Source organism: Alnus glutinosa, chromosome 7, assembly GCF_958979055.1.
Source record: "Alnus glutinosa chromosome 7, dhAlnGlut1.1, whole genome shotgun sequence".
NCBI classification, from domain to species: Eukaryota; Viridiplantae; Streptophyta; class Magnoliopsida; order Fagales; family Betulaceae; genus Alnus; species Alnus glutinosa.
In genome coordinates this window covers 11477699-11491957 of record NC_084892.1, presented here as the reverse complement: position 1 = coordinate 11491957, position 14259 = coordinate 11477699, and the positions used below count along the sequence as shown (strand labels likewise).

Here is a 14259-nt window from a genome sequence, read left to right as displayed (position 1 = left end):
CCATGGTGTTACCATGGGGATGGTAGTCGTTCTCCCAGTCGTTTAGGCTATGGAGTTTTGTTCTCCGAGTCCTTTGGACACTGAAGTTTTTGTGTTATTTGTATTTGTTTTCTTTTCTGTTCTTCTTGTTCTCTGGCAGGAGGTCCTTCCCGAGGCGTCCGGCGTGGTGTTCTTGTCTTCATTTTGTCTCGCCGGTGGAGCGTATTTGTGCTTAAATTGTTTTCAAATTTTGAAGCTAGATCTACGGCTATCCATCGGCTTTCTAGAGATACGCGCCGCTCAGATGGGTTCACCGGCGTTTCCTTGTTCCGCCGCTGTTGTTTCCGGCTGTCGGGATCATTGGTGACCGGCGCGTGATTGTCACGGGCGTGATTGTGCTTAAATTGTTTTCAAATTTTGAAGCTAGATCTACGGCTATCCATCGGCTTTCTAGAGATACGCGCCGCTCAGATGGGTTCACCGGCGTTTCCTTGTTCCGCCGCTGTTGTTTCCGGCTGTCGGGATCATTGGTGACCGGCGCGTGATTGTCACGCGCCAGTGAAGTTCTCTCTTCTACCGGCGCATGGAGGTCTCGTTCTGGCGTTTTTTCGCCGTGCAATGGCGGCGGTCGGGCACTGGGTGGCTGATCTGCTAGCTGGCGGTTTCAGGGGAGGCGCGTGTTGTACACGCGCCGGTCTCCGGCGAAGACAGTGCTCCCCTCTGATGTTTTTGGATTGTATTTTCTGCTAGTTGTGTTTGTGTATTCCCTTGTTTCTAGGTACAGTTGCCTATGTGTGGTTCAAGTTTTACTAGAATTTTCTTTGTTTAGGGGCTGATTGTAATTTTAGTGAAATTTGAGTTTCCACATATGTAATTGTTTTTTTAAGTCAGATCCTTCTGACTTAAGAGTTTTGTGGGGGGATATGTCCCTCATTACTCACGATGTAGCCTTCGGGCATTCAGATCTTAAATAGCACATGCTATTTGTTCAAAAAATAAAAAAAATAAAATAAAAAATAAAAAATAAAAAAAGTGGAGATTCCTTCTCATTCGAACGTCTTCCAACCTCAATCCAACGAGATGCCACGTAATTGAAATTTTAAAGTCTTAAACCTTACGAGCCTCACCCTGGTCAATCTATTTTCACCATAATATATTAATATGTAGTACTTTCATTATTTTATCTATTTATGTTTATTTTCTAACTTTTTTTTTAGCATTTCCTTACGCATGGTGCGACATTACACCAAGGCTGGCCAGCCCCCTCTCTTTTATATATATATATATATATATATTGAACTTTTTTAAAAATTTCATTTAGGGTATATTTATAATTTGAAGTAACTATGCCATGTGACATGTATAGTTAGCATATGACGTCTCAAAAGAAAGCCATGTGACATTAACTGATTGGTCTGATGTGGCACATTATTAATTAATTGAAAGCTAGGTTGATAGATTAACTTATTTGAAACTAAAAGAAAATTATACAGGGATTAAATTTAAATTTTTTTTTCCCATTATTAAATATAAAATTTTATTTAAAAATTCTTCTTCTCACTTTTTGAAATGCAAAATTACTAATGAAATTTTGTTTCAAGTTTCGTTAACATATAATTTTCAATAAATAATACGACTAATCTATTTAATCGATCAAAATAAAATTTTAACAATTCTATTTTTGAAAACCTCTTTATACAAAATCAACTGTTAAGTATATTTTCAATAATATTTTATAAGAAATAAAGTCATAGATAAAAGTGAACACGAGATGAGATTAGAAGAAGAAAAAAAAAATACTAGTAGTCTCTAGGAATTGTTTAGGTAGATCATTTAAAAAAAAGGATGAACTTATGTGCTTTGTCTCATTTAGTGGTCTTTCTAAATTGTAATACTATTTTTCAGATGCATGACTTGTATTTTGAAGGGCCTTAGACAACGGTCTTAACGACCTAACCATATATAACCGCCCTTGAGCGTCTATTGTATAAGTTTACTTCCGGCTAGGAGCGGCACCATGCAGCAATGACTCCGAGGACTTTCTTGATTGAGAGCGACTTCTATGGGGTTGTGGCACAAACTCATACTATTGTGCATTTCAATGAGAGAGAGACAAGTTAGCTTGGAATAACTTAAGAAAAGTAAGAGCACCAGATTATTGCAAATCTGACGAAAAATATATATATATATATATATATATATATATATATATATATAATTAGTACTTTAACATTGGCATCATCTGTACATCCTCTGCAGCGAGCCAGAGGTTTACCCTAAAGCCACAAGTGAATCCTAAAGAAAAAAAAAATGAAGAGAGAAATAATTTTTTTTTTTTCTTCAGATTTGCAATAATATGGTGTTTTGGTTTATTTTTCTTAAGTTGTTCCAAGCTCACTTGTCACTCTTTCATTGGAGGGCACAAAAGTATGGGTTTGTATTGCCTTTGTTTTCAAGATTGTGTTGCCGTTGAAGGAACTACATTCATGAAGATTTGACCCTACACAGTGTGATCTCTTGATGGTCATCGCCACTCTCCTTTGCCGCAATTGAAGTGCTTCTTGTCGGTAAGGAGACGTTTTGTTTGAAGACCCATACGAATATGAAAATGGAAGCTCTAGTTAAGGAGCGCTTTGCCCACGAATATGAAAATTGAAGTGCTTTGCCCACGAAGAGCAAAGCTGACTAGTTAAGGAGTGTAAGAAATTTCTACTGCAAAAGTGATCTTTGATGACAAGTCTGCACCTCTGTTTCGCTTTGTCCTCGAGCCTTCTCTCTCTCTCTCTCTCTCTCTCTCTCTTGCTTAGCTTCTCATTTCTCTCTCTCTTTTTCTTCTTTTTTTTCCTCACACCCTCTCCATACTTCTCTCTGTTTTCACTGAAATCTTCAACTTCCGCTTCTTCGACAAGTTCTAAGCTTGATCTTGCTCCGATTGAACTCGGATTGTTATCAAACTGGAAGAACTTCTTGTGTCAGAGTTCCACAACGTCGTATGTCCGGGTGCGTTTGGTTTGTAGTGATATTCAATATTCGAACCGGGTTTTTATTCAAAAACCCATACCCGGATCCAAATTGAATAAAACCCATGGGTCACTTGAATAAAATTTGAATAGTTTGAATAAATCCATCATATATTTTTTTTAATTATTTTTACCATACCAATCATTATACACAACTTTTCATACAATCCAATCATTTCCAATCATTTTATACTATTATAAAACACTTTTTTAAAACCCATCATATATTTTTTATTATTATTTTTTACCATACCAATCATTATACACAACTTTTCATACAATCAAATCATTTCCAATCACTTTATACTATTATAAAACACTTTTTTCCAATCTTCCAAATTCAACACCCAAACACATATTCAAAAGAATCTAAAATTATATTCAACATCCAAACACATTTTCATTGCCTTGAAATCCGTGATCAGATTCTGAATATTATTCATATTCGAAATATTCGATACCCAAACGCACCGTAGGATACTGGAGTTAAATCTGGACCGTTGTTATTTTTACAGCAGATCTCCTGCTGCTTTCCCTACAGCCTACAGCAGATAAGCTGCTAAAGTATTTGATAGAATATTCTACAAAAGAAATTTTGGCTAGAATACTGACTTATCTCATTTATTCAAAGTTGCATGTCATTAGATAACATGAATTTCAAAGAGAAGAGAAAATGGGGACACCTGGTAACGTGGCACCTGCATCAACAATGAAAATGTTGCCCGAGACATATTCAGAAGAGTCGTGTATCAAGTATCGAACAAGTGATGTTAATGCTGGATCTGTTGTGCCATGGGTTCTTAAAGGGACAATTTTCTCGACCACGTTATGCAGCCAATCTTTTTGCAAAAGAGCCTGAGTAATCTCAGATTTGAAAATCCCAGGTGATATCGAATTCACTCTGATTTTGTATACTCCCAATTCCACGGCCATGACCTGTTATGTTAACACTATCAACATATAAATAAACAAACATAACTTCTTTTTCTTCCCTGGGAAAATAAAGGGATAACAATGACAGAACACTTATTTCTTCATCATGGGAATCATAAATGTAAATATAATATAATATTAATTCAGAAAACTATAAAATGAATTTCTGAAAAACAAACAGATTGTGCAGCACTATAACATGGAAACAGAATGGGAAAACACATGAATAAAAGATAGACTAGCATGCTAAGAATACATTTTCTATGGGCACAGACTCAAAGGACACTGGCAACTCCAAACGAGTTCAGGGTTTTACCCAAACAAACATCTTAAGATATCCTCATATAATCGCAGAAAAAGGTAGCAGCCGAGTCAAAACACAACCCAAGAGATAGCACAGCAGCATGGGACCACGCCCCACAAATTAGAGGACACCAGCCCGGCCGGCCGGGGGCAGACTGGTTACTTATCAAACACAAAAGAAAAAGAAACGTACATCCAAGTAGAACAGTCATCAAACATAATAAATGTCCCAATTTCAAAACATATATGCTACGCCACAATATCATGATATGAAAATGCAATTGATGGTGTTTGGGGGTGGTAATTATATTTGTTGCAGCAAGCATTTCCAAAAGGGACCGGTAAGAGAAACTTCAGGACACGCAGTTAAAAGGTTTGACCTCAAGGGCATCCTCGAGTCTTCCCTTGTGTGTCTACACTCGAGGGCTCTCTCTTGGAATTTCATTTTTCCTTTCAAATGGCAAAAGTATATTTTAATATGTCCTTTTTCACTTCTTTTTTTCCAGGAAGCGCACATAAACTGACTTCTCTTGAATCAGTCGATGTAAATTTCATTTGTTTACTAGAATTCTTTTTCCTCCACAGTGCATTCTTTCTGCAAAGATGTTTGGCAAACATTTCCAACTCCCTCTCTATTTTTTTCACTTCTCCCAAAAAAGTCAAACCCAAAACATTCTCTCTTTTTTCACTTTTTATATCACATCAATAATTTTTTGTTACTATTCAAATAAAAAACCCACTACAAAACAAAACTTTTTCAATTTTCTATAAAACAATTCCAAACTTTTATATACTTTATATCACATCAATCATTTTTTACTACTATTCAAACTTTTTACTAAAAAAATTCCACAATCACAAATGTTTGCCAAACACACCCTAATGGTTCTACTCATAGGTCAGAAATAATTATGCAAAATTCAGGTTCACAGAAAGTACGATTTTTTATCGTAAATTAACCATTTTGCTTCCAAAAAATTATTATGAAATATGTTAATGACAATGCCTCCATATTTTCAAAGAATTGCAAGTCAAATGACATTACCTTTGTCAAGGCGTTTAGGCCTGCCTTTGAAGAAGTATAGGCTGTAGCTCCAGGCAAATAACCTCGGTTAAGGCCAGCAACAGAAGATATATTGATGATTGATCCTCCCCGCTCCGCATCACGCATGCGTATGCAGACGTATTTTGATACCAACCAGGCTCCTGTTAAGTTTGTTTTGACAATCTGGTTCCATTCCTCCTCAGACAATTCCAATGCAGATCTCACATTACCTAAAGTACACGCCAAAAGAGTTAAAAACATGCATCAACACATAACCTTCAAAAGTAAATAACAAAAATGAGAGGACAATATCACAATTGGTCTCGTGAATACAAGAATGAAAATTCGTAGATATATGTCTTAGATGCTAAACTGTGTAATGAAGATCACCAATGGGTTCTGTGGCTTCGCTGGGGGTGATGGCAAGACAAGCTGGAAAGGGACGAGGAAGGGAAGAGCATAAAAGCTTATTGATGAGTTACTTTCTGATTCTGTGGAAGAAGCTATGGAAGGTGCTAATGAGAAGGTGGAGATGGGTAAAGATGATAGTGGATTAGAGGAAATTGTGGAGTAGTGATGAAAGTGGAGAGGGGGAAACTCTGTTATTTGCTAAACAGAGTTGAGGAAGTTAAAGTCGATTGTGATGAAGGCAGTATGGGTAATGGTGAGGAAGAGGGGGTGGAGAAGCTTCTGGATATGGGGGAAGCAAAGAAAGGGATTGAAGAAGCTGGGTTAGTTGGTGATGGAGAAATGGGTGAGAAGATGGTGACGCAGAAGGGGGTTGGTAACAGAAATTTTAAACGGGATTGGAGGGGTTTGTTTAAGAATGAGAAATTACAGGGGAGATTGCAATATTTTGAGTCAGTAAAGATAAATGGCAAAAGAGTGGTGAAACCTCATGTGGAAGTCGTGGGAGAGGCTATAGCAAGATAGAGTCTGAGTTTGGTGGGGAAGTTCTTGGATAAGCCGCTTTCCTTTCTTTCTTGTAAAAAAGGCTGTGGAGCAAATGTGGAATCAGTATGGAAGAATTGAAGTTTTCTCTATGGATAATGGGATGTATAATTTCCGATTTAACGATGAGAAAACGAGAGGTGAAGTGCTAGAGGCAACAATTTGGCGTATAGCTAACCAGCTAATCATTCTCAGGAAAAGGCAACCAGGTATGCAATTACTGAAACTTTCTTTATCCTCTATTCCAATTTGGATCAAACTGATTCATTTGCCAATTCTAGAACCTGGTTTATCCGAGTCATGTGGCGAGTGGGATAAGGAAGCCTTTATATGTGGATTCTGTCAGTGAGGAGCCAATGAGGTAGGGGTATGCAATAATTTTGGTTGATGTAAATGTCGACTGAGTTTCTGAAGGAAATTGAATTGGATGTAGGACAAGAAAAACTTATTACAGTGGCAATTGAGTACCCGTGGATTCCAGTGAAGTGTTCTAAATGTCAAGCTTTTGGTCATCCAAGTTATGCTTGTATGAGAGAGGAGAGAAGGGTGTGGAAGCCTAAAAAGTTTGTTGATTAGATTGATAAGGTACTTGGAAAAAATGAGGAGGAGGAAAGTAAGATGGTGATGAGAGGTAAAATAGGTTTTGATAAAATTATTAAGAGACCAATTGGAGGACAAAGGGAGAAGTTTATTGAGGATAAGGAGAAGAGAGATTGGTCCAATTTCATTTGCTGTGAAGGTAGATCTGAAATGGAGGAAGGGGAGGTATCAATAGTTAAGGATAAGAGGTAGGTAGTCTTCAAAAATCCTAGAGGCTGCTTTGTTTGCAGATCACAGGAAGAGTATAACTCAAAGGGATAAAGGGAAGAGTAAAATGGGGAAAAATGTGGATAAGTCCATGAGGGGGTTTTCTCCTACAAATTCTGTTTAATGAAATTGGTTGTATGCAATATTAGTGGTCTTAATGACCTCTTGAAGCAAAGGGAGGTCAGGAGTTTTGTGAGGAGAGCTAAAGTGTCTTTGATTTGTCTATTAGAAACAAGAGTAAAAATTGAGAAGGCTGAGAAAATTAAAGAAAATAATGTTCCGGGATGGAAGTTTATTCATAATTATGATAGCCATCATCTTTGGAGAATATGGATTTGTTGGAACCGTTCCAGCTCTGATGGTTCAAAGGATTCTCCTCTGGACTTTTTAGAGGGTTCTCCTAGGTCTGGGTTGGACATTTTTTCGTTCTCCACTCTGAAAGAGCCGATTCTTCTCCTTCCAGTGGCTCCGGCAGCTTCTTTGGCGCATTCTCCGGCAGCGCCGCTGGGATCTGTCCCTTTTCCGGTAGGAGATGGGGTGGACTCCACTGTGCAAGATTCTGCAGTCTCTCCGTTACCATCTGGTTCGTCTTCATCTCTGGTAGACAAACCAGTGGCTTGCTCTCAACACTCTACCTTACGGGATGTTAGATTAGATGCTGTGTGGGAGGCTGATGTTCGGAACAAGGGTATTGAGTTTTGGGAAAGGCTGTCCTTGGATTGGGCGTTGGATGAGGGTAACCGTCAGGAGTTCTTGGGCATCCTGGACGAGATGATAGCTCGCAAAAAGAAAGGCACTTGTGGGTGTTGTTGAGGTGTTTTGTCTTCGGGTTTTGGGTGTTTTCCTTCTGGTTTAGTTGGGTTTGTTTTGTGGGTTGCTTTTGAGTCTTAGGGTTTTGCTCTTTTGGGCTTGTTGCTTTTCTTTGTGGGTCGGCTTTGGTTGCTCAATTTATACTCCTGTGTGTACTTAGGGGCGCCTTACGCTTTTTAATAAAATCTCTTACTTATCAAAAAAAAAAAAAAAAAAAGAATATGGATTTGTTGGAATAAAGATGTGGTAGAAGTACACCTCATAAGTATGAGCAGTCAATTAGCTATGCAATTAGTAGTGAGAAGGGGGAGTATAGATGGGTGCAAACTGTAACACTCCAATCCCATATTTGGAAGATGAGTAGCCTACATTGAGTTAGTGGTTTGTAAAGACACTCATGGGTGCTAAGTCCCACGTTGCTCACTGAGTAAAACTGGGTTTTATAAGTGATTCAAGAGAAGCTCCAAATCGACTAATCCTTTTGAAGTGATAGCGCAAATATGGCTAGCACTTTCTCTGTGTTGTTATAAATCGAATCAAAGCAACCTAGTAGCGTCGTATGGTACTAGAACACTACATAATGTGGCCCTGAAAATGACGTTAGAGGGTTTAAGGAGGGAGATTGTAACACCCCAGTCTTATAGTGGGAAGATGAGTAACTCATATAGAGTGAGTGATTTATAAAGACACTTATGGGTATTAAGTCTCACATTGCTTACGTATTAGGTGAAACTAAGCTTTATAAGTGATTCTAAAAAACTCTAAATGTTTTTTTAGAATGATAGTGCAGATATGACTAGCGCTTTCACTGAATCGTTACACAAATTTTTGTTTATGATGCAAATAAAGGGGTGGATAGGAAAAGTTTATGGCAATAGTTGGGGGTTGTGGAAAATCGTATTGGTAAAGTCCCTTGATTATTAACTGGGGATTTCAACGTAGTCAAGAATTTGAAAGAAAAATGGGATAGTGAGAAGCTGAATTGCTATGAGTCTGAATTTGGAGAGTGTGTGAATCAGATTGAAATGTTCGATTTACCTTTTAATGGTTGTTTTTTTACATTGACTAATAAAAGGGTGGAGAACGATCTTGTAGCAAGGAAATTAGATAGGGTGATGGCAAAAGAAGTTTTGATGGAGGTGTTCTGTAAGACTAATGTAGAATTTCAAGGTGGAATTTCAGATCACTCTCCTGTTGTTATATCAATAGGTAGACGCATCGAAAGTTGGTATTGGTGCGATGTTGAGTCATGATGGGAGACCAGTAGCTTATTTAAATGAGAAGTTGAGCGGGTCAAAGCTCAACTATAACCATCTATGATGTGGAATTTTATGCATTAGTACAATCCTTGAAGCATTGGAGTTCCTACCTCGCCTATAATGAGTTCATCTTGTATTCGGATGATGAGGCGTTGAAGCATCTTAATAGTCAGACTAAACTTTCCTCGAGACATGCCAGGTGGGCTGCTTTTGTGCAACAGTTTTCGTTCGTGATCAAACATAAATCTAGAGTCCTGAATAAAGTGGCGGATGCTCTCAGTCGAAAAACACTGCTACTAACTTCAATGAAGACAAAGGTACTTGGTTTTGAGTTTGTAAAAGATGCATTATGTACTGACCCGTTTTTTGGTCCCCTGCTCAACAACGAGGTGAATGAGAATTAGAGTAATTATCGCCTCCATGATGGATTTCTTTTCAAAGGAACTCAACTTTGTGTTCATGGGGGTAGCTTGAGATTGAAAATCATAAAAGAGCTGCATAACAAAGGGCATATGGGTCGGGACAAGATGTTCAAACTAGTGTCAGATCAGTTCTATTGGCCAAGCATGCGGAAAGAAGTTGAATGATTTGTGAGTGGCTGTTGAATTTGCCAAGTATCTAAGGAACTACTACTAACGCGGGGTTGTATATGCCACTTCCTATTCCAAAGGGTCCCTGGACTAACGTGAGCATGGATTTATTGTTGGGGTTACCAAGGACACAAAAGGGTAATGATTCCATCTTTGTTGTGGTTGATCGATTTTCTAAGATGGTTCATTTTATTGCCTACAATGCTGTCAATGTGGCCCAATTGTATTTTCGAGAGGTCTACCGACTTCACGGGTTACCATTGTCCATAGTTTCCGATTGAGATACGCGTTTCTTGAGTCATTTTTTACGATGCTTATGGAGGATGGCCAACACTAAGCTTGACTTCGGCAGTGCCTATCATCCTCAAACCAATGGGCAAACAGAGGTCGTCAATCTTTCATTGGAAGCTTTGCTTCGGAGTTTAGTTGGCGAACATCTCAAATCTTGGGATCATAAGTTGTTTGAAGCTGAATTTGCCTATAACAGGCCAACTAATCGAAGTACAAGGCATAGTCCTTTCAATATTACTTATGGGGTTAATCCTCGAGCACTAATCGACTTGGCATCTATACCAGGCTTGAAGCGAGTACATGCTAAGGCAAAAGGCTTAATTGCTCAAATACAATGGGTCCATCAGATGACTACTCAAAAATTGCAGGAATCCACTGCGAAGTTCAAGGCCAGTGCGGATAAAAAGAGAGCTATAGAATTCGACGGAGGAGATTTCGCGTGGGTTGTCTTAACTAAAGATCACTTTCTGGTGGGAAAGTATAATAAGTTAGCTGGCCGCAAGATTGGCCCAGTAGAAATTATTGAGAAGATCAATTTTAATGCTTATCGGCTGAAACACCTGAGCAACATTCGAACATCTAACGTTTTCAACGTTAAGCATCTGGTTCCCTTCACTGGTGATTCTTCTAATGAGGAATTAAATTCGAGGGCGAATTCTCTCCAACCAACCTGGGGAGGATGGTGTAGATCGGGACACGTGTAAGTTCCTAAAGAAGATGAGAGCAGATGTAAGTGTTGTCTCGAATAATCTTTCTGAAAAGCGATCGGAATCAAAGTCGGGAGAAGTGATCCTTGAATCAAAAGGCGATTGGGAAGTGATCCTTAAACCCATGATGTCTTAGTCAAGGCCATGTCATGCACGTCATGCGGTGCTCCAGTACAAATGGTCTGGTGTTACTAGGTGGTTTTGATACCATTTGTAACGATCAGAGAAAAGTCCTAGCCACATCTGCACTATCACTCCAAAAGGGCTAGTCAATTTGGAGCTTCCCTAGAATCCCTTATAAAGTCTAATTTCATCAAGTAACTATACAATGAGAGACTTAGCATTCATGGCTATCTTTATAAATCACCCACTCTATGTGGGCTACTCCTCATCTTCCCAATGTAGGACAAGGGTGTTACATGAAGAAATGTCTATTGTCTGATATTCCTACTGATTGGGAGGAAATTGTAAGCGAATGAATCGAGGAATGGAAGAGTAAGAGTTTAAGAGCTCCGACATGTAAGTTGACTTGGGGGGCAGCAGTTTACAACTTTTGGAGGCCGAGAAACGATGTCAAGCACGGTAATCAAATTAATTCAAAGGAGAAAGTGTTGCAGAAGATTGCTTGGTAAGTTAGAAGCAAAATTATGGGGAAGGGGAAGCAAAATTAGCTGTATGTAACAATCGGGATATTTCTCATCATATCGTGTTTTTGTTGTTTGTATAGAGTAATTGTTGTTGCTTGTGGAGAGGAGAGTTGTTTTGCATTTGTTGCTGTAATATCAAATTCTGTATTAGTAGTTGGACAGATATTAGCTACAAATTAGTTAATTCCTATAAATCAGACTAATAAAGTGACACGTATTCTTAAAGCATATGAGAAGCACGTGCTTTCTTATTAATACTATTAAAAAAGTATATGAGAAGCACATGCCATTAAAAATACATGTGTTTCTCACATGCTAATGAATCCATATTACTTTATTAGACTAGTTTGTAAAAATTAACTACAAACCAGTTTGTAGTTAATTTCTGTTCTTAGTGGTTACTGCTTGTAGAGAGGTGAGCTGTTTTGTATAAAGTTTGGTGGTGGTTTAGTTGCTGGAGTGTGTTTTGTGTTGTCAGGTTGCTTGTAGACAAGTGGGTGTCTAGCAAGTGATGTCTATATTGAGAGTTTGGTGTTGTTTGTAGGTAGCTGCTTAGTTTAGCATCTGGGGTTCCAGCATAAAAAGTACATATATATATATGACGATCACCCAATTTATGCAAGCACACTTGGTCTCTCCCTCTCTCTCTCTAAAGCTTAAAAGCTCAAACCAAAAATAAAAGAGCCGTCATTGAGCTCTAGCTCAAAAGGCGCACAAAAGAGCCATCAACGAGCTCTTTCATTCATATCTGGAAGTTCGGCCAAGACTCAGCAGGTAAATCACAAATGAGAAATTTGGGTTTGCTTTATATGCTAAGAAATCAAGGGAACAGATATCAAATCATAACGGTTTCTCGGCATTGTTAAGTACCAAACACAAACTTTCATTCATTTTCCTCATTTTTTTCTCAACAACCAAACAGAAAGCAAATTATAAAAACAAGAGGAAAAAAAAAAAATTACCTCTAACTCCTGCGTTGTTGACCAACGCGTCAATATGCCCAAACGCGTCCCAAGCCTTGTATACGGACTTCTCGATGGTGGTAGCATCGGCACACACGTCCAGCTCCACAGCCACAGCTCGGGGGCTTCTGAGCTCGGACGCCGAAGAAGAAGAAGAAGAAGATAGAGGGAGGTGATTGATATGGTGGCAGAGGGAGACAAGGCGGTCCACCCGGCGAGCGGTGGCGACGATTCTGCAACCGGCCTTGGCTAGGTCGAGACAGAAGTCGCTGCCGAGCCCCGAGGACGCCCCCGTCACCATCACCACTTTCCCCCCAAGCTCCCCCCACGCCTCCCACTCTTGTCTCGCCATTTGCCTCCGCTCACACCTACGCACTACGAGAGAGCCCCGACAGAAATACCATCCGAGAGGGAGAAGAAAAGAGATAGGGACAAACCCCTTCCAGAACTAGGGTCGGCAAATCGGGTTCACGGGTCGGGTTCGGGTCAGCCCGACTGCCCCGATTATATAAACGTGTCAACCCGAACCCGACCCGATTATTAATCGGGTTGTGACACGCGACCCGAACACGACCCGACAAACACGACTAATAAACGTGTCACCCGTTTACCCGACACGACCCGACACGATTAAAAATTTCCTAAATTGAAATTTGGTTAGCAAAAAGGTACTTAAAAATAAAAACTGAGGTAGCTAAAGTGCTAAACAATTAAATTCGGCAAATCGCAAATCTGTTGGTTAATTAATAATAACACAACTCTTAAGGTATTAGAATTTAAAACTAGTAAAAGTGTAAAACAAAACTTTTTAATTAATATTCTATTATAATCAGATTTGGAAATTGATATGGCGCCTCTTCATATCTTTCTAATTGATTTAATAGTCTTCTAACCTTTTTCTCATCTTTGTTACCAACTTATTGGCGTACTGGTCCCATCTTATTTCTTTTTTTTTTTAATTATTTTTTTATTTTTGTAAATTCATCTTGTTGGTTAAATTGCAGTAATTTTTGACAATTACATTGGCTCTTGGTAAGTGCAAATTAAATCAACATTATTTTCATTACTTCAATTGTCCAACAAATTAATCAATTTTTCTCAAGCAACCCATAGTGTTAGAATATTACGAGAATCGTAGTATATGGTTTACACAAAATATAACGCATAAATTGTCATATTTATTTATCTTACCAAATTTCTGCATGCCTTGTGAAAGTGACCAACTACCAAAAAATGAAAAAAATTTGAAACCTACTCTACTTAATTGCATTTTCTTTTACTAATATTAGGTAGTGAATCTACCAACTAAGGGGGCCAATTGGCCCAATTCTGAGTTAATAATCGGTTATATCCCCATCAAGTTCATCAACCATATTTAAGCTTCTTTATCAAATATTTAATATTTAATTATCTATATTCTGTTAAAATTTAAGAGGAATACAAAAAGAAAAATGCTAAGCTATTCCTCTTAAGTTAAACTTAAGTTAACTAAACATAACTAAAATTTTTACAACTACTAACTACTAAGGGCAAGACATAAGTTACATAATTCAGTTTCAGTTCGTAAGGGCAAAACAAAACCCATAATTAAAATAAACCCTATAAAAAGAACACATCCACATATAAGCCAATGTCAAGGAATATTAATAGAAGCTGTTCCTGATGAACTTGGAACCGAAACATCATTGGAATTGAGATTCAAAGTCAAAATATCTTCTTCAAGCTCTTCAACATTCATTTGTGTCAATTCTACATCAAAAGATAAGAGGAATTAGTATAATGAAAAAAATAATATAAGTTAATGAAAAAAATAAATATACAAATAACAAATATTACATTCCTCTTCAAATAACCAATCCCGAGTGCATATTAGTGCCTCAACAATATCATGTTTGAGCAAACTCCTATATTGATCAATTACACGTCCACCAACACTAAATGTAGATTCTGAAGAA

General features: G+C 38.2%; 1 protein-coding gene across 1 annotated transcript; it reads right to left on the bottom strand.

Annotated features, from left to right (window-relative positions):
• Window positions 1–3355: 3355 nt before the first annotated feature.
• Window positions 3356–12671, bottom strand: LOC133874281 (uncharacterized). The gene is made up of 3 exons (XM_062312164.1): window positions 12305–12671; window positions 5281–5510; window positions 3356–3935 (listed from the first exon to the last, which is right to left on the bottom strand). Exons 1-3 carry the CDS (start codon window positions 12654–12656, stop codon window positions 3657–3659), a joined length of 861 nt encoding a protein of 286 aa, XP_062168148.1. The 5' UTR covers window positions 12657–12671; the 3' UTR covers window positions 3356–3656.
• Between the last annotated feature and the right edge of the window lie 1588 nt (window positions 12672–14259).

Bases quoted from the DNA above. Each gene is read 5' to 3' on its own strand.
- LOC133874281 (XM_062312164.1), bottom strand. From the start codon at position 12,656: ATGGCGAGACAAGAGTGGGAGGCGTGGGGGGAGCTTGGGGGGAAAGTG. The intron at 5,511-12,304 runs GTAATTTTTTTT...CGTGTACTTTAG, and splicing joins CAACAACGCAGGAGTTAGAG to GTAATGTGAGATCTGCATTG. The intron at 3,936-5,280 runs GTAATGTCATTT...TTAACATAACAG, and splicing joins GCCTAAACGCCTTGACAAAG to GTCATGGCCGTGGAATTGGG.